Here is a 22229-nt window from a genome sequence, read left to right as displayed (position 1 = left end):
CCATCACTTCCATCGTCACCACACCTTTCGATAGCTAAAAAACCCTAAGAGAGCCAAAAACAATCTTTCTTCTCAAATGGGCAAGGAAAATACTGATCCTATTGTCATTCAATCCTCTATCGCTTTATTGCAAGAGAGATTTAGGCAATTACAAAGAGTGAAAGCAATGAGGGAGGAAAGGGAGCTATCAAGAAATATAAATGTGGAGAGTACCAAGCAGTCGAGTCCCACCATGCAATATCATGAGCCAGCAGCAGCCAACAGGCTGTTCTTTCACCCAGAATTGATCCTTCAACCAAGGTCACCACCCCATGTATGTCTCTCTCTTTGGCCAAACCCACAGAGCAAGCAGGCCGGCTTTCGGTTTGAGGAGACCCCGGCCTTGATGAGTTTATCTCCTACGAAAACTCCTCCTAAGCTTGGTGTGCTTGATAAATTTGATGCTTCTGCAACTGATGATGATGATGATGATATTGATACTTCTCTTCATTTGTAAACATTAATCTCGTAAACTTTTTGGTAACGTAATATTAGAAGAGTTACTTCTATATTATTATTAGTATGATCACTAGCTTACTTTCATCGAAGAGTTTTATACACATTCTGAACCCTTCCCAACATGATATTCTTAATATATATATATATGATTAAATTTGAAATAGTGGAATTTGATATTCTGAATTACATCAACGTGCATGCAAGACAAAAGGAAAATAAAGTCAAGTAGAGAAAAATTGAGTTTTTAATCAATAATTATTAGCTAAAATTAATCACACTATAAATTGCTCGAGCACTCTTTTAATGTCGATCTTTGAAATTCCTCCGATCATTGACTTTTCTAGTTAGAAATTTTGATAAAATAAACAATTAATTACACATTTGGTATTTTATTTTTTATCCATTAAAATCAAACATATATCCATAAAATATATTTAAACTCCAACATAAAATACGCACATGATATTAAATACCACAACATATATATTAAAGTAAAAAAAAAAAAAATTATAACCGATTTTGATTTAATTTTATTTTTTAAAAAAATATAAAGCAAAACAAGAAGAGCAAGAGCACTATATCATTTTAATAAAAATAATTAACTCAATAACTTTTATAACTACTTAAATGTTTTTTCAAGTCGGTTTTTTAATTAAATTTGACAACTATGATTTTTAAAGGATTGAGGAATGAAAATAAACTTAATCTAAGGAAATCTTAAGCTGAGCTTTCGGCTTTTAAAATTAAATTTGAAACTTAAATGGGTACATTTAAAAGGAAAAATCATTTCTCTCGTCTTTCTTATTATTCAAACTCCGGAGGTAGCCCTACCATGTTCGGAATATATCCCTTTGACATATGAAGGGCCAAGTTACATGATGAACTCATCCACCATGTCTACAATGGCCCAATTAAGTACTTGAGTCATTCTTTGATTCTAATTTCTAAACACTGTTAACATCCCAAAGGCCTAGGTCTAAAAAACACTTGAACGTAAGCATTCTTGTGAGATTTGGCTATTTGTGAGGAGGAGTTTTGTTGATATGCTAGCAAGAGTTAAAAATATACGGATAATTTTTTCTTTAAAAAAGTTTTTTATATCAGTTTTATTCCTAAAAGTTATTGATTTCTCAATTAGGGATTTTTTTTAAAATTAATTAACATAAAATGTTAATTTATGGAAGAAAATAAAACGTTGTTTCTCACTAAAAGATACAATTGGGATGTAATCCTCCAAGCATGCATGGAAATTTGGGGGATAAGATTTAAGAAACAAAAATGTTTAGGATTAAAATTGACACTATCTATATAGTTGGGGGCATTCTTAGGTTTGCCCAAACACACTTGCATATAGAGGGAGAGGGAGCAGCACACAACAACTCAACCAGAGTAAAGGTAAAAAACAAATCAAGACCGGAAGATGAACACAGACATCACAGCATCAGCAAAACCAGAGTACCCGGTAATAGATCGAAACCCAGAATTCACTAAGGTTGTTGGCAACTTCAACACCCTTGACTACTGTCGTTTCATCACCCTTACTGGTGTCTCTGTCACTGTTGGCTACCTCTCGGGTACAAATCTCACATCTTTAGCTCTTCTTTTAGCTTATTTATGTCGAAATTACTCATATGCAAATGGGTTTTTCTTTTTTTGTTTGTTTCTAATAGGGATAAAGCCAGGGATTAAGGGACCATCAATGGTGACAGGAGGATTGATTGGTTTAATGGGTGGTTTTATGTATGCTTATCAGAACTCCGCTGGGAGACTTATGGGTTTTTTCCCTAATGAGGGTGAGGTTGCTCGTTACCAGAAACGTGGTTTTAGCAGTTAAAGATTTCTACTTTTTAAAGTTCTTCGATGGAATGTGGCATCTTTGTTATGTTTTGAATCGTCTCGAATGATGACGATTAATAATAATTGGAACGTTGGAGGACTTATTGCATTTTGATGCTCTACTTTTGGTATATTTTAATGACAGCTTTGATTGATTTAGAGTTCAAATGTGTGTTTTTGGAACAAGATTGGTGGCTAAATGTTGAACCTTGATGGGTTTTTTTAGTTCCTTGAGTTGAGATTTCTGTGTGTTTGATGCAATTTGGTGGGGTTTTTTTGAGAAGGATTGAACTGCTATGTGAGTTAGGTGTCCCTGACTCATTTGTTTAAGCTCTCTTTAAATTCAAGCAAAGATCTTGACACCATTTGGAATTTAACTTTTGATGTTTCATCATCATTTAGAAGATTTTGTGCGTAATCTACTTAACAAAACCTTCCTTTTGCTTTCATGGGTGCCTGTCATCTTGTCTGATTTTGTTAGGGTATTTGCTCAATTTCTTTGTCAATGAGCTTATGCGGGTGGTATGTAAAAAATTCAGGGGCAGATGTTTATTCATCTTGTCTGAAATGTCACGTCTAGGTGGTCCAGGAGAAAAGGGTACTTGATGCCAGATAATCTAGTGGGAGTTCTAGGATAGATGATGATATTTCAGTTAGCTAGCTATATCTTCGACATATGATGATTTATTCGGTGAATGCTAAAGGTGTGCTAGTATTCAGCCACTACTTTTTTCAATGCTTAAATCTGGCCAATCAAGTGCTGTTATTTGGATGTTTACTTTCAGCTTTTTTCTGCAAAGACCTCAAGAATTTCGCTTTATACATGAATAGGCTGCTTAATTTAAGAGTTGGGCCATTCAATATGTGTAGTTTCTGTTAGGTTTCTTAAATGCTGCATTGATTTATTATTATTATTTTTTCCAGTCTGGACTATTTATCATGCATTGTATAGGACTTATTAGTTATTATCCCTATCGGAAAGTGGTATAGATGTTGTAGAATTTTGCTTGACAGTCATACTGATGTTGCAATAACGGTTTGAAAATATGAATGCCATGATAACCTCTGTCAAGACATGGAAGCTGTCTCCATCATGTATGCATCTGCTAACACCAGTGTTAACGCTGAGATAGGATTTGCCAAACAATAGCGGCGGAGAGATTGTAGTTTCTGTTAGGTTTCTTAAATGCTGCATTGATTTATTATTATTATTTTTTCCAGTCTGGACTATTTATCATGCATTGTATAGGACTTATTAGTTATTATCCCTATCGGAAAGTGGTATAGATGTTGTAGAATTTTGCTTGACAATCATACTGATGTTGCAATATCGGTTTGAAAATATGAATGCCATGATAACCTCTGTCAAGACATGGAAGCTGTCTCCATCATGTATGCATCTGCTAACACCAGTGTTAACGCTGAGATAGGATTTGCCAAACAATAGCGGCGGAGAGATTGTAGTTTCTGTTAGGTTTCTTAAATGCTGCATTGATTTATTATTATTATTTTTTCCAGTCTGGACTATTTATCATGCATTGTATAGGACTTATTAGTTATTATCCCTATCGGAAAGTGGTATAGATGTTGTAGAATTTTGCTTGACAATCATACTGATGTTGCAATATCGGTTTGAAAATATGAATGCCATGATAACCTCTGTCAAGACATGGAAGCTGTCTCCATCATGTATGCATCTGCTAACACCAGTGTTAACGCTGAGATAGGATTTGCCAAACAATAGCGGCGGAGAGATTGTAGTTTCTGTTAGGTTTCTTAAATGCTGCATTGATTTATTATTATTATTTTTTCCAGTCTGGACTATTTATCATGCATTGTATAGGACTTATTAGTTATTATCCCTATCGGAAAGTTGTATAGATGTTGTAGAATTTTGCTTGACAATCATACTGATGTTGCAATATCGGTTTGAAAATATGAATGCCATGATAACCTCTGTCAAGACATGGAAGCTGTCTCCATCATGTATGCATCTGCTAACACCAGTGTTAACGCTGAGATAGGATTTGCCAAACAATAGCGGCGGAGAGATTGTAGTTTCTGTTAGGTTTCTTAAATGCTGCATTGATTTATTATTATTATTTTTTCCAGTCTGGACTATTTATCATGCATTGTATAGGACTTATTAGTTATTATCCCTATCGGAAAGTGGTATAGATGTTGTAGAATTTTGCTTGACAATCATACTGATGTTGCAATATCGGTTTGAAAATATGAATGCCATGATAACCTCTGTCAAGACATGGAAGCTGTCTCCATCATGTATGCATCTGCTAACACCAGTGTTAACGCTGAGATAGGATTTGCCAAACAATAGCGGCGGAGAGATTGTAGTTTCTGTTAGGTTTCTTAAATGCTGCATTGATTTATTATTATTATTTTTTCCAGTCTGGACTATTTATCATGCATTGTATAGGACTTATTAGTTATTATCCCTATCGGAAAGTTGTATAGATGTTGTAGAATTTTGCTTGACAATCATACTGATGTTGCAATATCGGTTTGAAAATATGAATGCCATGATAACCTCTGTCAAGACATGGAAGCTGTCTCCATCATGTATGCATCTGCTAACACCAGTGTTAACGCTGAGATAGGATTTCCCAAACAATAGCGGCGGAGAGATTGTAGTAAGAAAAGGAAGACAGTGGATGGATGCCATGTAACTTAAGTCAGGACCTGTAAGCAGTCTTCTTTGATAACAGCAATATTAGCACTGAGATAGGATTTCTCAAGACATGAAATCTTATATTTCATGCTGCTATCTTTCGCCTACGCTGGAATCTGGTTTCTGACATTTGAAAACTCTTGATATGATTCTGGCAAGTTTGGTTGTGTCGTGTTCTGCGAGAGGGGTATTATTGTGTTGACTTCCTAGCTAAGCTTGGTTCCAGCCAAGCCGATAGTGTGGTGGTGGAGTGGCTTTTCCCTCCACAAAGGTGACTTTCCAGCCGCCTACAATTCATGACTTTGCTGATGTTGTTAACTGGAAGTCATGCGTGGTGCATCAATCTTATTCCTTGTAGGCATTCACAAAAGCAGTGCATCAATCTTGATGTTGCCTTCATTGCTTTGGAAAGTTCTGTATATTTCGAAGGAATCTGTTGGTAGGAGCGTGTTAGATACTGCTCTTTTGGGATATGAATCTTTCTGCGAAATCCAAGTATTAGGTCTTCAACGGGGTCAAAGGAATTACATAAAACTCTTAATGTAATTGTCAATTTAGTTTTTGATCCTGGGGAATGAAAAAAAAAAAAAAAAAGAATAGGTAGAGGGAGAAAAGTTAGGACCATATTTGAAATTTTGGGGACCTACTCATTGCATTATAAAGGGGGACAGCTATGATGTTTCTATCGAACAATGCTGACAAGATTGGTTTGTTTTGTGCAGTTCGACAAATAGTTACAGTTCTGGTTAGTGATCTTTTACGGATTTAGAAGTTCCTAGATTTGATCAATTACGTTGAGAGTGGTTTGCTTTGCATTTTCTGGTTCTATCAGCAGCTGTAGTAATTTTGATGTATCCTCAGTTGTTGTTGATGGCTTGATGCACATGCCTTCAAAGCTGTCTATGAGTTGGAAACCTGAAGGACCTCTGGTACACATTGCTGTCTCGCATAAAACTTCATGGTTTATTGCCTTTAGTTATGAATGTGACATGTTTTTCTTGATAAGCTGCTACTATGAAGAGAGATCGAGTAGCCTGTCTCGTGGGTCACAGTCTTACCAAATCTTTTGTCTCCAATCATGTAGTCATATCAACTGGCTAATCGCAATCTATGCTTGCTGAGCCACTACCGTATGAGGTGAAGCAGGGTAGAGAATTTGGTAACTGTTGGCTATCAACTATCAAGCTAACTGATATCCTTGTGAGTAATGGGCTCCAGAAAGTGTGCACTGAGTGGGATTGTGTTGCTTTCCTTTTATCACTAGCTTTGGGCCCTGAAGCAAAGTGCTCCAGTCAAGAGCACTTTATGGAGGGAGTAGTAGCTGACAGCGTTAGATAACCTTTTGGTGACTAGGGAAGTTTTGCTATCGAGGGAGTGAAAAGGGAAGGGTAAGGAAAGAACTTGGCTGGAGTATTTCCATGTTAGCAACAATGGTCCTGATGGATTAGCGGTGCTGTGCAGGTCTTGCTGTTCAGGCTTAGGGGGGAAAAAACAAAATGGAAAAAGCTTCCCATTGGTTGCTACTTAGCAGGTAGTGAAGTGGGCAGTTCAAGTGGAGGATCTGCAAAAAAAAGCACCATTGCCAAGAACATAAGATTGGGTTTGGAGTTGCTGGATTAAGAGCCCTATGTTATCGAGGCCAACCACGTGGTCGGCCGCGATATTGTTGTTTTTAACGTTGTCGGCCGTGATAACAAACAAATCCTTACAGGATTCACATCCCAGAAAAATAATGTAGTGGTAGTTGAAAGCAACTAGCACTTCAAATTAGATAGTAACAATCTTGCTAGTCTAAATCTGTGTGTTGTGTGACACCAATCAATACTCTAATGTTTCTAAAATATAATATAGTTCAGTCAAGTTGTTGCAGTGTATCCAAAAACAGAGAGTGGAAGCAATTTCATGGATATGCTTGGAGACGAAAAATACTTATGGACGCAGCAATGATTCATTCAATTCTCTCCTCCTTGACTCACTTTTTGTTCATCTGTAACACTTGCTTTTCTTTTCTTGTCAAGTGGTAAAAGAAGCCAGTGACCTCATCCCACCAAGTATTGTTTCAAAGCTTTTCAAGCCCTTTATTCTTCTAGCTATAAAGGAAGAGACTATTCCCACGCAAATCCATGAAAAAAGAAAATACGAAGAGTGTGTTTGTTTTAATGTTCGAGTATTTATAATTATTTAATAATGTTTTGCAGGGTTATGAACTTAGAAGCCAATTAAATTTGGCTGAATTCATGTTTTTTTTTTTTTGTTTAATTTAAATTGAGATTCTTTCAAGTTAATATACCTGGATTGAGTCGGGTTAGGTAAGGTTGATGAACAGAATACATAAAATTAAAGATAATCTCATATAATAAAGTCTCTTACAACATCCACCACCAAATTTTAAGGCCATGAGATTTTGATATGGTCTGTCCCTGCATGACGTAGTTGATGACTCGCCCAGGTCCCCTTTTGCTGACGTCAATTTAGATGGAAACGAGAGAATAGTAATAATTACGTGATAATGGAGTACAGATTTGATTATATTTCTTGTAGTTCCCATCTGATTTTTGTACTGAATTGTTTGAGGGTTGGACATCGTCTTTATAGTATTTATGATGCAACCAAAACACGTTTCAGTGTAGAAATTATAGAATGATTGTGACTTGGACAGTGATTATTTTTTAAAAATTATTTTTAATATTGACATATTAAAATCATCTAAAAATATAAAAACATATTAATTTAAAGTAAGTAAAAAATAAAAAAAATTAAAATTTTTTTAAATCATTTTAATATGTCAATATTAAAAATAATTCTTAAAAAATAAAAAATATTATTTAAATATATATTTTAAATAAAAATATTTTAAAAAAACAGAATATGTGGTAATCATACACAGGCTTTAAAGCATTTTTGAGTTGGGGTTGAGTGTGCATGCAAGCTACTTGCAACGGTGTTGATTTAGACTTTTTTTTTTTTTCAGGTGAGATGATCTTGTTTTTGTTATTGGGTTTTTTTAGTTTGAATTTTGGAATTGGTATTTGATAATAAAATAAAATAAATTATTTTAATACATTAAATTGATATAAATAACACGACTCTTAATTTATATAAGAATTAATGGGGTTTAGTTTTAATTAATATCTAGATTTGAAGATACTCTTTATTGTTTTTTTTTTAAATAAATTTAAATTGATTTAGTAATTTTTTGTATGCTTTAATTGACATATAATAATGCTTTTATTGTACTCAATATTTTTATCAAAATCAGTCTCGAAAATAATCTAACTATTAAATTATTTTGAATTACTATATAAGAAATTATGCTTCAAATTAGAGAAGGATTTCCAATTTTTCTCATTTTGGAACAGGATGTTTTATATGTATTGTATCAAATAAACACTAATATACTATCAATAATAAAATATAAAAATCCCACTTGCATCTTCAACAAAGTGTAGCTTGTTAATTAAAATAAGCTGACATTTTTTTTATGTCTAATCTTAAAATTTGTTTGGTACCACGGTGTTAAGTATTTTTTTTAATTAAAAAATATATTAAAATAGTATTTTTTTTATATATTTTTTTATCAATTCATCAAAAAAATAAAAACTTAAAAAAAAAATATATAAAAACATATCGATTTAGTTTGTCTGTACATAAAAAAAAAGAAAAAAGAAAAAAGATTATAACGGAGAAACAGAAACTTTACAAATCCCTGAAGTAACATTTTCTTTTTTTTTAGACTATGGTCTCACGAATAACATTAGCTATTACTCTACTTATAAATTGACAAATTTAATCCCATCAGATGTACTCAAGGATAAGAAAGTGGGCAAACAATAAATTTTTATTTTTCTTTTGCTCAAAATCTAAAGACTCGAGCTTTTCACACGAATAAAATCGTCCTTGGGAACTGTGTTGGAAAAAAAAAAAGTCCTTCAAAAATCTCTTATAGTTGTATTGTCTCCTCTTTCACCTGTTGTTTTCAGCTTTTCTTCACCCTTTTGTTGATTAAGTGACGATGCTTTGATCATCAACATAACAAGAAGTTAAAAATCATTGTGTTTTAATAAAAAAAATATTCATTAAATTAAACGGGGAGGCTGAGGATAAGAAGATGATTTTCATTGATATTTCTTTAAAAAAATTAATTTTTAACACCAGGATACTCTTAAACATTAAAAAATATTAAATAAAAATTTAAATTTTGATAAATTATAGTCTAAACATGGCTCAAAATAGTCTTTTAGTTTAGATATTTGATGGTTTATCTGAAATCAAATCATGTATTAAATTGAATTTTAATTTTATATTTTACTTGAATTCAATTAATATTTGATAAAATATTTATATTTAAATAAAATATTGAAACAAAAGGGATGAGAACAATTAAGCTTCACCCAATGAGAGAATCAAGGTTGAAAATCCAAGACTTGAGATAACCCGAAGAGAAATATTAGTAATAAAAACAAAAGAGTGAAAATCAACTCCAGCAGGAATATTCCAAACACAGGACAACAGGATCATCGTTCCAGTGTCCCTGTCTGCAAGAAGCTGTTAGACTGGGGGTTGGAAAAGGAGACACTGTGAGTCTTTTGGAAAAAAAAAAAAAAAGATTTGTGTTGTTAAGAATAAAATATTATTTTTCATGTTAATTTTAAAGGAATTATTGTTTCCACTCTGATTTTTTTAAAAAAAAAAATTAGCAATTGAAATTAAAATAATTTCAAATTAAAAAATCAATTTAATCCATTATAGTCATGCATCTCATCAAAACATTCACATTATGTCAGTGCGGAAATGTATTTTTAAAATCGATTAGAAAAAAAAACATTATTTGTAAAATTAAAAATTTTATTGTATTTTTAAATAATAATTTATTAAAATGCTTCTTTAACTAAATTCAAACTTAAAATTCAGAACAAATTGAGATTAATTTTTTTTTTTAAAAAAAAAAAACACCAAACATAATTTTAAAACTTGAAATGATTTATTAGGATATTTTAGGACCTAACTGACTTGAGACTTGAACTAATTGGAGTTAAAAAATAAAAACTTAATTGTTTGGATTGAAATTATATCAACTTTTTACTTTTTTTTTTAATTTTATTAATTAAAAAAATATTAAATTATTTTTTTTAAAAAAAATTGAGATTCAACCTTTTGGAGCCTTACCTGGATGGGGTTTTAACACCGCTGGCACCAACCCAAGAACGAGGTAACATTAAACACATGCTACAAAAATGCCGTCTTGTAACTGGTTGGTTATTTTACTGATCAAATGCTAGAATCAATTTACTCGTTTTGTGTAATATTTACTCGTTTACTGATCAAAGGCTAGAATCAATTTACTCGTTTTGTGTAATAGTGTATGATGTGATGTGATGTGATGTGATGCCTGATGAAAATGATTGATGAGAATCTACATCAACGCTGTGGTCGTAGTGCACACGTTATCTTTTTTTCAGTGGAGTGGAGTAGGAGGAGATGTTAATTGTCGTATCATCATCATAATCTATCCTACCTTTTCTAAACACCTCTTAAACATAAATTATTAGTATCAATAATTTCTAAATTAGGGATTAAGAACCATGAAAAAAAAACTCAACATATTTTTAAATTAGAAATTAATAATTATGGAAAACAAATAGTATGCTATTTATTTTTAATAAAATAAATTCAAGGGCGAGTAACTTCAATATCTTAAATAGTGTTACATTACTATTTTTAAATAAAACAATTAACAAGATGTGATATGTTTATTTACACTTTATGTTTTTTTTTTATAAAAAATAAAAATTCACTCTAAAATTAAAGTAAATATAAGTTTGTTGTTATTTCCCGTCTTTTTTTTTTAAATCAAATATTTTTTTATTAATATATCTCTTCTACATTATTCCATACTTTTTATAGCTTTCTATGATCTATAAAAAGAGCGTAGAACAAAGGGGATTGGGGAATTAAATAAATAAAAGAAGGCAAAATGTAGGCTCAAATATAAATAAATAAAAGTAGGTTTGCCAAAAATTAATAATAAAAGTAAGTAGCAGATGCTTCCAAGAATGTGAAGCATTGGTGGCCTTCCAGGTAGATGCACCCTTTAAACGACTGCCCTTGGATACTTGTTAAATTACTGAAGATGCCATGAAGCCGCGTCTCCTGAGTCCTGACGCGCTCCTCCTTTTCGCTGATGGTTACGCATGACGGCAGCTGCTCCCACTAAATTTATTTGAATGTCAACTACTTCAAAATAATAAATAATAATAATAAATATATATATATATATATATATATATATATATAAACTTCATTTTATAAAATATTTTATTGAATACAAGTTTTATTTTCTTGAACTTTGAAAAGTTTACTATTCAACTATTTGCATAAAATAATTACCTTGAAATCTTACATAATTTTAAGAAATTTTGATCGGTAGTTTAATTAATTATACAGTTAGTTGTACTATTAAGTATTAATTAAACGCTAAGTCTATAACTATATAAATACATTGGTAAATTTATTTTATATAAGATTTAAATTCTAAGAGTTAAAAAAAAATATAATTTTACTTAACACACCACTTCTTAATTTTTATATTGATATACTTAAATTGAAAATATTACTCATAGAAGTGTTATAAAAAAAGTTAATTAGTAAAATAAAATCGAGGGAAGTTCATTTTGTTTTGCTTTTTTTAATCTCTAACTCATGATTTTTATTATTATTATAAATGGAAAGTCTTAGCAGGAAATTTTTTTAAAGAAGAAAGAACATTAATATTAATAATGTTCTTGTGGTCTTTTGATACCATGTTATCAACAATTAATATTCAATCAATCAAAACCTAATCCATCTCAGAATAATCTCTTCGTTAGCTCTTTAATTACTTCAATCAATTAATAATGTTATTTTTTTTGGTGGAAAACATAATTAATTTACTTAAATACCTTACAAGTTCTAAGCCTTGGTTATATACCCGCGAATGAATTATTTCAAGGTCAACAACTACTCATAGCACCGTAGAAGAATTCAACAACTTTGCTCATAATTTTTTATATATTTATTTGACCACGTTATCATTATGTTGAAAATAAATAATTTAGTCTAAAACCCATGATTGATTGCACTTAATTCTAGCGTTTTTCTAAATAAGTTAGCGTTGAAGGTTGCCCTCCTTGCTCTTGAAGATTTAAGATATAATTTCAGTGAATTCAAACGATTTTCTTGACTGGTTTATCTTGAGTTGGTGAGCTTGTCAACACTCAATAACACGTTAGCATTTATTATATTTGAATTGGGTTTATATGCATGTAAATAACCATAATTTTCTCTCCATGATGAAGTAATTTTCATATTAGTTTTCATATTTTAAAAATAATTTTTTTTATATAAATGAACGTGCAACTAGATTAAGATATATATTTTTTCTAGAGTTGGGAAACTATTTTATAAAATAAACACAGAAAAAACTAAAAAATATTTCCCTATAAATTATCATATGCAAAATAAACAAACCTTTATCCATGTTCTCTAAATGTGCCTATGGCACCTCTCTAATGTGCAAACCTTGAAAGCATATTCTCTCATCAAATTATAATGAATATAACATGTGTTGCTCCTAATTGTTAAACACAACTTGAATTCATGGTTTGACTAAAATATTTTAAGATTGCAAACTTGAATTATACAAGATATTAACCAAATAAAACTTGATTAATCTTATTAAAATTTTAATCAATTAATCGATCTAACTAAAATCATTTCAAATCCAAAACAAATACTAGTATCCTTACTCACGTTATTTCTACATCCGAGTCTTAAGACTACGATGTTGAGCAATATAAAATGGGTATCAAAATTGATCAATTAGATGGTAGAATACGTAACGCTACACATATTAATATTGACAAGCACGACCTAATTTTCCATTTCAAGAACTCTACTCACTCTGAAACCCGACAAGAAGACAACCTCCCCCGGGGGAGGAAGACAAGAGTACCATAGTATGTGTGCTTATCGAAGTGGGCATGCAGTGCAAACCTTAAGCACAACAAGCCAACATTTGTTGCAGGATGGTTCAGTCCATATGCCCAACAAAACAAAGCTAACAAAACCCCAAAAGCTCCCCTAACTCACACGCAGAGAAAAAGTTTCAGATATCTACTTTCATAAGCCCAATGGCGGCAACAAATACCAAAAATATTCCCATTTCAATATGTATTTTTTAACCATACTGTACATATACGTATACCATCATTCTTGACCAAGTTGTATGAATACGTAAGGATTCATTCTTCTCTAAAGTACGACAGCCACTTGAATCCTTCACGTTAGAAAATACTAGTTCTAATATTTTTGTAACGTTTATGATATTCTAGAATTTGTTTTTCTATATTAATTTTTTTTTCAAGTCTTAACGGCTTGATCATATCCGAGTTTGTATTTTCTTTTTTGAGAACTACTTATTGTATTTGAATACAAAATAAATGTGGTTTGTTACAAGTCATAAATACAATATAATATGTTGAAATGATTCAACTTGAGAGCTGTGATTATTGTGATTTTTTTAAAAAAAAATTAATACTTGTTTAAAAAATATTTGATAAATTAGTATAAATAAAAAAATTTAAATTCTTAAATTATCTTTCTCGAAACAACCCAACCCATTAGAATGCGTTGCTCTTAACAAGATTACTTGATCTTTTTTAATATAAAAGTTGTGTTATATTTTTTTTAAAAAATTAGATTTTGCTGTTAAAAATAATGAAATTTATAAGGAATTACGCTGTTCCTAATAACGCTATGTTATAAGATTAGATTGTGATATTTTTCTATATATTTTTGGTCCCGTACGTAATAACTTGCTATTTTTTTTCTCTTGTGTTTAATTTAAGCTCGTCAATTCTAGGAATTAACGTAGTCCAATCATCACTCTGTACAGTGTACACGTTTGGTTGGTACTAATGTAAATAAATAAAATTCGAGGGGCATTTGTTTTTCACGTTGGACCATAAAATGCCAATAGATTTCCTCTTCCTTGAACCGCGGTTGCTGCTCTTTGCTAGCTGTACAAGAAATAATCAAACACAAACCGAAAACCTGAGAAAGCTTTGGAGTTTGGAGAGTTTAAGGTGTGCAAAGTAAATTCATCATCTCATTCACACCAATAATATATATATACATGCTCGTCATTTCATTAAATGTGATGATTAAGTATGATTTTCTTGATGGGTTCTGTCTTAAATTGTGCTTGTTATGGTTCTTTTTGAGGTTCCTGTTTGTTAACTAATGTTTTGGACTGAATTTGAGGTCCAAGTTCATTTATTTTTTAGAATTTATGAGTTTAAGGATGTGGGTTGGTGTTAGAATTCATGGAAATTTCTTTTCTTGTTTGAATTGAAAGTTAGCATCTTTAAGGGGAGATATAAGATTTAGTTCTTGTGGTATAGCTGTACACATCCTTTGAAAAGTTTTACTACTTACAGATATGTATTAACTGCCATGGATTTTAGCTATTTAAGGAGTGGAAAAGGCATGTTTAGGCTGCTTGATTGTGCTTGGAAATCAGTGCTTTAAATTGTTGAAAGATTAATTAGATTTGTCACAGAATGCATCCAGTCTGTTTGTTATCACAGGAAATTTTATGGCTTTTTCATTTTGTGACCTTTTTTGTTGGTTTGTGATTTTATGCTTTGTCATCTGGGAATGAGTTTTTCTATTCCTTTTTTTTTTTTTTTCATTTTATTTTTCTGGTTTATGTGTTGGTTTGTCCACTACAAGCACTTTTTGGCTTTTAAAGTGCCTTTTCTGCTTCTTCTTCTTCTTCTTATACTCGGTTGCTTTCGGTGTTTTCATTGAGGGAGTTGAATTTGTTCTAAAAGTAATGGTTTAAATTCTAGGTAACTCAATCGAATCTTTTTTTTCGGTTGACGATATAGCTTCTGATTCTAAGGATGGTCACTTTTAGCGGTTGTTGATGATCAATTATCATTATGGAATATATTTTTTTCCCATTTATTTTATACTTTTCGATATGGAGAAGCATGTGTTTATGAATTAGTTTTCATTTTCATTTGGATCTACATGTAGTTGATCATGCTTCTGCCAAACTCGATGTCTGTTCTTACAAGATTTGCGTATTTCTTCGTTGCTGCTTTTAAATTATTCTGCAATAGCGGGTTGAACTGCATAGGTTGATTGATAGCAGAAACCGGATTAGGGAGAAGGGATTCATAAGCCCTACTTCTAAATGGTAGATCTTGTATTTGTTCTCAGATTTTTTTTGCTTTTCCACTTTGTTTTCTACGGAGTTTGATCGAAAAGCTTTTTAAAAAAAAAAATTGATTGCTCAATTATCCTATTTTCTACTGATTGAATAGCCATTTCTTAATTCTCCCCAGAAATTTTTGCATTCGTATTTCTTGGACATGATATACCAAAAGCTAGAATTTATTTCGAAACAAAGATGTAATTTTCTTGCTTCTTGAAATCTTTTTTCTTTGCTGTTTCCTTCAACGAAACTGTCAATGATCTGTTTTTTCTCAAGTCTGTTTCTTGCGCGTTCATACTCCTCGCGGATTGGCTGACTTTATGGTCAATTGTTTTTGTATTTTTGAGTACCTCTTTAAGTGACTATAGCCAACAACTTGAGAAGTCAAAAAGAAGGGAAAAATTGGTACAGAGCATTGATTTTGCTCTCTTCTGGTTGTCATTGATGATCAAATTCGATTATTTTTATTAAAAGTTGACGGATCAGGTCATCCCGGAGATGCAATGACCCACAAAGCGACTTTGTTCCTTAGTATTATCAGCCCCAATCCAAGTTAGGACCTTCTTCACTTCTTTCACGTACCTGCTTGTACAGGTTGCCAAGTCCATGATTGTGCTAGGGTTTCATTTTCTGTTAAATTTGGTCACTTATTTGTACCATATACCAGGTTAATTTGGCCCCTTCGTTATTTTCTTGGATGGTCTTTCTACGTATAGTGATTATCACCTGCTCTCACTTGTCTGTTTCTTTTTTAATTAACTTTTCTGCTGTCAATACGCACTGATCATGTTGTGTGTCCTTGTAACAGATCGAGGTGGTCTTTTAATGCATAGCTGAGGATAAGGATGCATTTTGGACAGCAAAAATTTTTGTGGTGACGAGTGAATTTAGACTTGGCAGCTGCCTCGCTGTTTACAAGTGTTCAGTGATTATAGCATGTGGCCTTCTCAAAGTCATTGCGTTGCCAAGTGAAGGTGACAATTCTGATAGAGAAGGCTAGTTATCAATTCCACGATCTCTTGTCTTAGCTAAGCCCATCAGTGAGCTAGTTCTAGATGCAAACCTCTCAGAAACACCGATCAGCTGGCATCCATGGGTTTTACCACCAGCCAGTGCAAGAGATTGATCCATATGGTTTGTCTCATATCCAAATTTTAGACAAGAATATGTATTCAGATGCTGGAAGCCAAGGAACCAGTATTTCCTTTGAGACATGTCTAGGACAATTCTTTACCCTGGAATCATCCTCGGCGACTGCTGGTTTCGTTGTCTATGATTCTCCTGCTGCCAGCATCTCATCCAACAGAAGCCCCTTTTCATCCCAGGGTTCACATTCATGCATTTCTGATCCTCGTCATTCCCCTGAAAATATATATGGATCTCCTTTGAGTGGATCTTCCTCTGCTGACGACAGCAATATACTGAGGCAGAAATTGAGGGAGTTGGAAATTTCATTGCTTGGGCCTGAATCTGATATTACTGACAGCGGCAGTTTTTGCTTTGTGAGTGGAGGATACCAAGCAGAACCATATGCAAGTTGGGACTGGAAGCAAATGATGGAAATGATCCCTAGTTTGGATCTTAAGCATGTGCTCCTTGCCTGTGCTGATGCAGTATCAAATGCTGATATACAAAGAGCAGCAGGTCTAATGCATGTTTTGGACCAAATGGTGTCAGTCTCTGGAGAGCCACTCCAGCGGTTGGGTGCTTATATGTTAGAAGGGCTTAGGGCAAGGTTGGAACTCTCAGGAAGTAAAATCTACAGAGCCTTGAAGTGTGAGGCACCAATCAGCTCAGATCTGATGACTTACATGGGCATTCTCTATCAGATATGCCCTTATTGGAAGTTTGCATACACGTCGGCTAATGTTGTCATTAGAGAAGCTGTAGAATACGAACCCAGAATTCATATCATCGACTTCCAGATTGCACAGGGAAGCCAGTGGATTCTTCTAATACAGATGCTTGCTTGCCGGCCAGGTGGACCCCCAGCAATTCATATAACTGGTGTTGATGATTCTCAATCAGCTCATGCTCGTGGTGGAGGACTTGATATTGTGGGACAAAGGTTATCAAAAGTTGCTGAGTCCTGCAATGTGCCGTTTGAGTTCCATGATGTTGCCATGGATGGAAGCGAGGTTCAACTGGAACATCTAAGGGTCCAACCTGGGGAAGCTGTGGTTGTGAATTTTCCATACGTGTTGCACCACATGCCTGATGAGAGTGTGGACACATGGAATCACAGAGATAGATTGATAAGGATGGTGAAGAGTTTGTCACCAAAGATCGTGACACTCGTCGAGCAAGAATCCAACACTAACACCAAACCATTCTTTCCAAGATTCATCGAGACACTGGATTATTATGCAGCAATGTTTGAATCTATTGCCGCTGGTGGCTCTGTGGACGTCAAGCAGAGGATTAATGCAGAGCAGCAGTGTGTGGCTCGAGACATTGTCAATATGATCGCCTGCGAGGAAGCTGAGAGGGTTGAACGGCATGAACTTCTTGCGAAGTGGAGGTCTCGATTTACCATGGCAGGATTTAATCAGTACCCACTGGGTTCTTCAGCGACTGCTGCCGTTAAAGATTTGTTGAAGGAATACCACAGGGACTATAGTGTTCAGGAGAGAGACTGGGCTCTTTACCTACGCTGGCGAGATAGAGACATGGCAACTTCTTCTGCCTGGCGGTGAAAACCGAATAGCTTTAGCTCCTTAAATGTAATCTGTAAATGTAATCTTACCCTTTTTTTTCCTCATTTAGAGAACGATCAGTAGTGATGTTATCATTCTCGTAGAAATGGGATTAGCTTTTTTTGGGAGAATACAGCTAGTGTTGAGACAACCTCAAATCATTGTACATGTCCACAATGGAATGAAACAAGAGTAGGTCTGTGTTGTTTGCAGTCTCGGAGTTCGAAGTATGCACTTTTTGAACATTGTTAAGAACAGAAATGATGAATTTGCTAACTTTTCATTTTGAGATGCATCTTGTTCTCAGTGTCCAGGTATGGAGAATGCACCAATCTTTTTGAACATTGTTAAGAACAGAAATGATGAATTTGCAAACTTTTCATTTTGAGATGCATTTTATCAGACTCGGCATGGTGGTATCACAAGTGTAGCTCGGACCAAGTTTTTTCTCGAATTGGATTGGAAGTTTTTTTTCAAATCGCCGCAACTTGCCACTCCAATCAATTCCCTTGTACAACTCTTCTAAAAAATAATTGTGGTTACCACATACTTCAAAAAAAAAAAAATTGGTTAAAACAATAATTTTTAAAAAAATATTAAATGAATTACACGTGAATTTACATTTATTCCAAATCCAAAGAGAACACTGGAATAAGACTTATCTTTTCTTAAATTGTTTTGGGTTTTATAAATTATTTTAAAATTTAATTGAGAATTTAATCATGACAAAAACTGAATAACGAATTAGAAAAGTCTACTTAAAAAAAAATTAAAATAACATTATTTTGATAATTTATTTTCAAAAAATCAATGAATTAATGTCATGTCTACGTCAATTAGATCACAAGATTAATCAAGTTTTTTTTTTTTTAACCCAAATCAATTCAAGTTTCTGATCAGCCTGGCCTGTCTGAATTTTAAAATAATGGTTTCACATGACAATGGCCCATATTACCCCGTCCTAATTATATGCAAAAGGAATCGATTGATTAGGCCTAAATATGCATCAAATTACCCACTGATTTGGCAAAATTTGGTATTAACAATTCAGCACACAACCCGGTCGAAACAAAACAAGAGCAACCTCAAACCTTATTTGTCACTCTCTCCGTCTCTCTCTCTTCTCCGTCTCTCTCTTACAAATCAAGAAGACAAGTAAATCTTGGCTCCGACATTATAAAGATCACATTTTTTAAGGTTAGTTTGACAATTTTTTTGCATTGTTTTTTGTTTTCTTGTAATGTTTATCTTGTCCTTACAGTGCTAATCATGAGATTACTATGATCTTTTGGTTTCTTAATTGGATGAAATGAGTTGTGGGTTCTGTTTTTCATGAATTGGAGATGATAGTGTTGTTCCAGTTTTTCATCTGGAGCAAGAAAATGTGAAAGTTACGGTCTTTAATACGTTATTTTTTGTTGCGTATTGAGGCTGTTTTTGGATTTTTAATGCTTGAATTTTGATATCGAGGAGATTTTGATTAATGGGTTGGTGGTGGTTTTGATTATGGGTTTATAAAGCTTGTTGCTTTATGTATCTGGGTTGGTAAAGAAATTATCTTTTATGGTTTATTTTGTGTTTTGAGTGCTGAATTATTGGCTCAGATTGTGGGTTTATTGAGTTTTTTTATGAAATAATTGAAGAACATGAAGGAGTTAACGGAAAGAGCAGTGCTGAGGAATTTGCAAAAGGAGCAAGAAAGAGAAAGGCGGCGATTACGAGACAGACAAAGAAGGCAAGCAATGAGTGTTGAAGAGAGAGAGAAACATCTTGCAAGACGACGCAGAAACTATCAGTTGAGGAGACAAAGAGCACAAAATGTGAGAGACCCTCAGATCAATCAATCCGGTCTTGTGGATAGTGATGAATCGCCTATGCTCCTGAGTGATGAAAATCATCAAACAGCTATCTCGGTTCCTGTCCAATCTAATGGTGTCTGTCATGCTGATTTGGAACAAAGACAAGGAAGTTTTACTGCAGGCAATGCAAATTCCGTGGGTGAGGCTTGTCATTTTTGTAATGCCTTTGATATGAAGGCAGCTTGATACTTACTAATAGATTTTTTTAACAGGTTTAGAAGTTCCAGCGCATAAATTAGCTAAATTACCTATAAGGTCACGTCTAAACCATATAAAACAGCTTGCTCGGTCACTGGTTGATACCCTGGATATTGGTGATAGTCACAAAATTCCAGCAGATTTGACGATGAAGGGAGACACAGCTTCCAATTGTAAGCTTAAATATTGTTATTTTCATTTGATCCTGTATCATAAATATTTGTTCAAAATTGCTTGCTAATCGAGTGTCTCGTGTGAATCAAATTGTTTGTCAATCGAGTGTCCAATGTTGGTTATAATAGAGACATTTATGTATGTTCCACCTTATTGAAACCTTGGTTCAGGCATGCCTCCAAAAGCATTACGATTGAATCGTGTTAAGCATCTTGCACGTGTGTTAAGCTCTGATATAACAACGACAACAGCTCAAAATCACAATCGTGAAACAGATGGTAAGAAATACATGTTTAAGTTAGCTATCTTTTTCCGAGTCTGAATCAAGGAATTCTTGATTCCAGGAGAACATAATCTGCCAAGGGGAGAACATCTGATGAATAGCAATCTGCCAAGGGGAGAACATCTGATGAATAGCAATCTGCCAAAAGTTGTTCAGACTAACAATGTCAATGGTGGAGATGAATGACTCTGCCCCAATGGTAATAATCATGAATATTTGATTTGTTTTAACATAGTGCTTGCAGCTTATGGCACACTTTTCATATACAAGAGAACTATGACTAGAGATTTAATGAGTTTTTACCTGTTTATTTCACTATAGTTTCTCCCCAGGGAATCGAAGAAAGGAAGCTTTTTCTCAGCCACACACACAAGAGATGGAATTTTCCAAGCTCCACCTTAAAGTTTCTCAAATCGAATATAATGTGAGTTAGAATATGTTACCAATCTTTCTTAGGCTTGTATCTACTTGATGTTGTCTTGCTGTAACTAAATGAACAATGACTAGCTTTGCTTTTGTTGTGCATATTTAGGTGGCTCAATACTTTATAATGCAATCCTTTTGCTATTAATATCTGCTTTCTTTTATCTATGATCATTTGGATGTCAGAAAAATTTTCCATGGATGATTGCTGTGATTTTTACTGGAAAGTTTACTTGCAGTGTGTTTCCTAATTTTAAAATGGTTTATTCATTTATCTTATACACTTTACAAGATCCGGAGAATACCAAATAAACAGGATGGTGAAGCCTTTGTAGTACTTCCCATGCAGTGAACAAGATCTTGAGTTTTGTCGTGCATGCATGCACATGCGTGCCTGTGCACAGACAATAGTCAAGTTGACTGCCCTTCATTGAAATGGTTCATGTCTGTTACGAGTGCAAAAACCATCAAATGAATGTGCCGGCACAAAGACTAAGGGTTGAGCTTATGTGAGGATGAGATGGATTAATTAGCCAGCTGAAATATTAAAGGGTGAAGGGATGGGTTGTGATTTCTCCCTTTTCCATTCTCTGCATGTGATTAATCATATGGCCTAATGATTAACCGCACCTTTCTACACACACATAAATAGTTACAGATACACGGCTCTTGCTGTGTTGAGTAGGATTGGTAGTTTTTAGTTTTCAAACTGCAAAATGGATTAATTAATTTACGGATAAATTATACTAAAAATTCAATTAAGGGTCAATGAAAGAAAAAACAAAAGAGAGTGGGAACAATCATATAACAGCAAGTTATCTGTTATGAAATTCTTTAGTGGTTTCATGAACTTGATTATTGACGCCTACATGTTTAATTTTCAACATCTCTTTAAATCCGTAGTGGTTTGGGCAGCTCTTGTTAGAGACTTGTGCCATAGTGAGTATAGTAAGTTCATCAATTCTTCTCCTTCTCGACTCACCATACTACTGTTTTTCTTGTTATCCTGTAGATCGAGGACAAAGGAAGCAAAGGACGCTGCAAAAGAGCATTGTAGATAACTAATTAGATGGAGTTGGTGGATTTTAGATTAGAGGATAGTATGAAAGGCATAAAACTGGAGCTGGATTGTGTCCCTAGCAGCTGGGGTGCATTTCTTCTATCTTTTTTTTTGGTTGAGGATATTTAGAAAGAAAAATGTTTTAGAAGCCTTGAACACCATCTTCATGTATGTTTACTGTACTAGGATTTGCTTTGCAAACCCCGAATTCGGGGTGCATTGATTTTTTAAAGAAAATATTGTTGTCATGTA

The 22229-nt window shown here is 33.5% G+C and overlaps 3 protein-coding genes across 4 annotated transcripts; all 3 read left to right on the top strand.

Annotated features, from left to right (window-relative positions):
* Window positions 1-1844: 1844 nt before the first annotated feature.
* Window positions 1845-2502, top strand: LOC118052880 (NADH-ubiquinone oxidoreductase 20.9 kDa subunit). The gene is made up of 2 exons (XM_035063964.2): window positions 1845-2072; window positions 2169-2502. The coding sequence occupies exons 1-2, from the start codon at window positions 1919-1921 to the stop codon at window positions 2330-2332; spliced, it is 318 nt and encodes a 105-aa protein (XP_034919855.1). The 5' UTR covers window positions 1845-1918; the 3' UTR covers window positions 2333-2502.
* An 11524-nt stretch (window positions 2503-14026) lies between these two features.
* LOC118052879 (scarecrow-like protein 13) lies at window positions 14027-18192 on the top strand. Of its 2 annotated transcripts, none has more exons than XM_035063961.2 (2): window positions 14027-14145; window positions 16093-18192. In XM_035063961.2, the coding sequence occupies exon 2, from the start codon at window positions 16340-16342 to the stop codon at window positions 17978-17980; it is 1641 nt and encodes a 546-aa protein (XP_034919852.1). In that variant the 5' UTR covers window positions 14027-14145; window positions 16093-16339; the 3' UTR covers window positions 17981-18192. The 2 variants fall into 2 exon arrangements, with proteins under 2 accessions (XP_034919852.1, XP_034919853.1); XM_035063962.2 differs by having other exon boundaries at window positions 14054-14154.
* Window positions 18193-18990: 798 nt separating this feature from the next.
* On the top strand, window positions 18991-22229 carry LOC118052878 (uncharacterized). Its single transcript, XM_035063958.2, has 7 exons — window positions 18991-19177; window positions 19624-19978; window positions 20052-20210; window positions 20382-20489; window positions 20556-20693; window positions 20827-20918; window positions 21930-22229. Exons 2-5 carry the CDS (start codon window positions 19627-19629, stop codon window positions 20678-20680), a joined length of 744 nt encoding a protein of 247 aa, XP_034919849.1. The 5' UTR covers window positions 18991-19177; window positions 19624-19626; the 3' UTR covers window positions 20681-20693; window positions 20827-20918; window positions 21930-22229.

Source organism: Populus alba, chromosome 6 (genome assembly GCF_005239225.2).
Source record: "Populus alba chromosome 6, ASM523922v2, whole genome shotgun sequence".
Taxonomy (NCBI): domain Eukaryota; kingdom Viridiplantae; phylum Streptophyta; class Magnoliopsida; order Malpighiales; family Salicaceae; genus Populus; species Populus alba.
Note: the sequence above shows the minus strand (reverse complement) of the source record. Positions and strands in the feature narration are given on the sequence as shown.

Bases quoted from the DNA above. Each gene is read 5' to 3' on its own strand.
- LOC118052880 (XM_035063964.2), top strand. From the start codon at position 1,919: ATGAACACAGACATCACAGCATCAGCAAAACCAGAGTACCCGGTAATA. The intron at 2,073-2,168 runs GTACAAATCTCA...TGTTTCTAATAG, and splicing joins CACTGTTGGCTACCTCTCGG to GGATAAAGCCAGGGATTAAG.
- LOC118052879 (XM_035063961.2), top strand. From the start codon at position 16,340: ATGCAAACCTCTCAGAAACACCGATCAGCTGGCATCCATGGGTTTTAC.
- LOC118052878 (XM_035063958.2), top strand. From the start codon at position 19,627: ATGAAGGAGTTAACGGAAAGAGCAGTGCTGAGGAATTTGCAAAAGGAG. The intron at 19,979-20,051 runs GTGAGGCTTGTC...TTTTTTTAACAG, and splicing joins AGGCAATGCAAATTCCGTGG to GTTTAGAAGTTCCAGCGCAT. The intron at 20,490-20,555 runs GTAAGAAATACA...TCTTGATTCCAG, and splicing joins TCACAATCGTGAAACAGATG to GAGAACATAATCTGCCAAGG.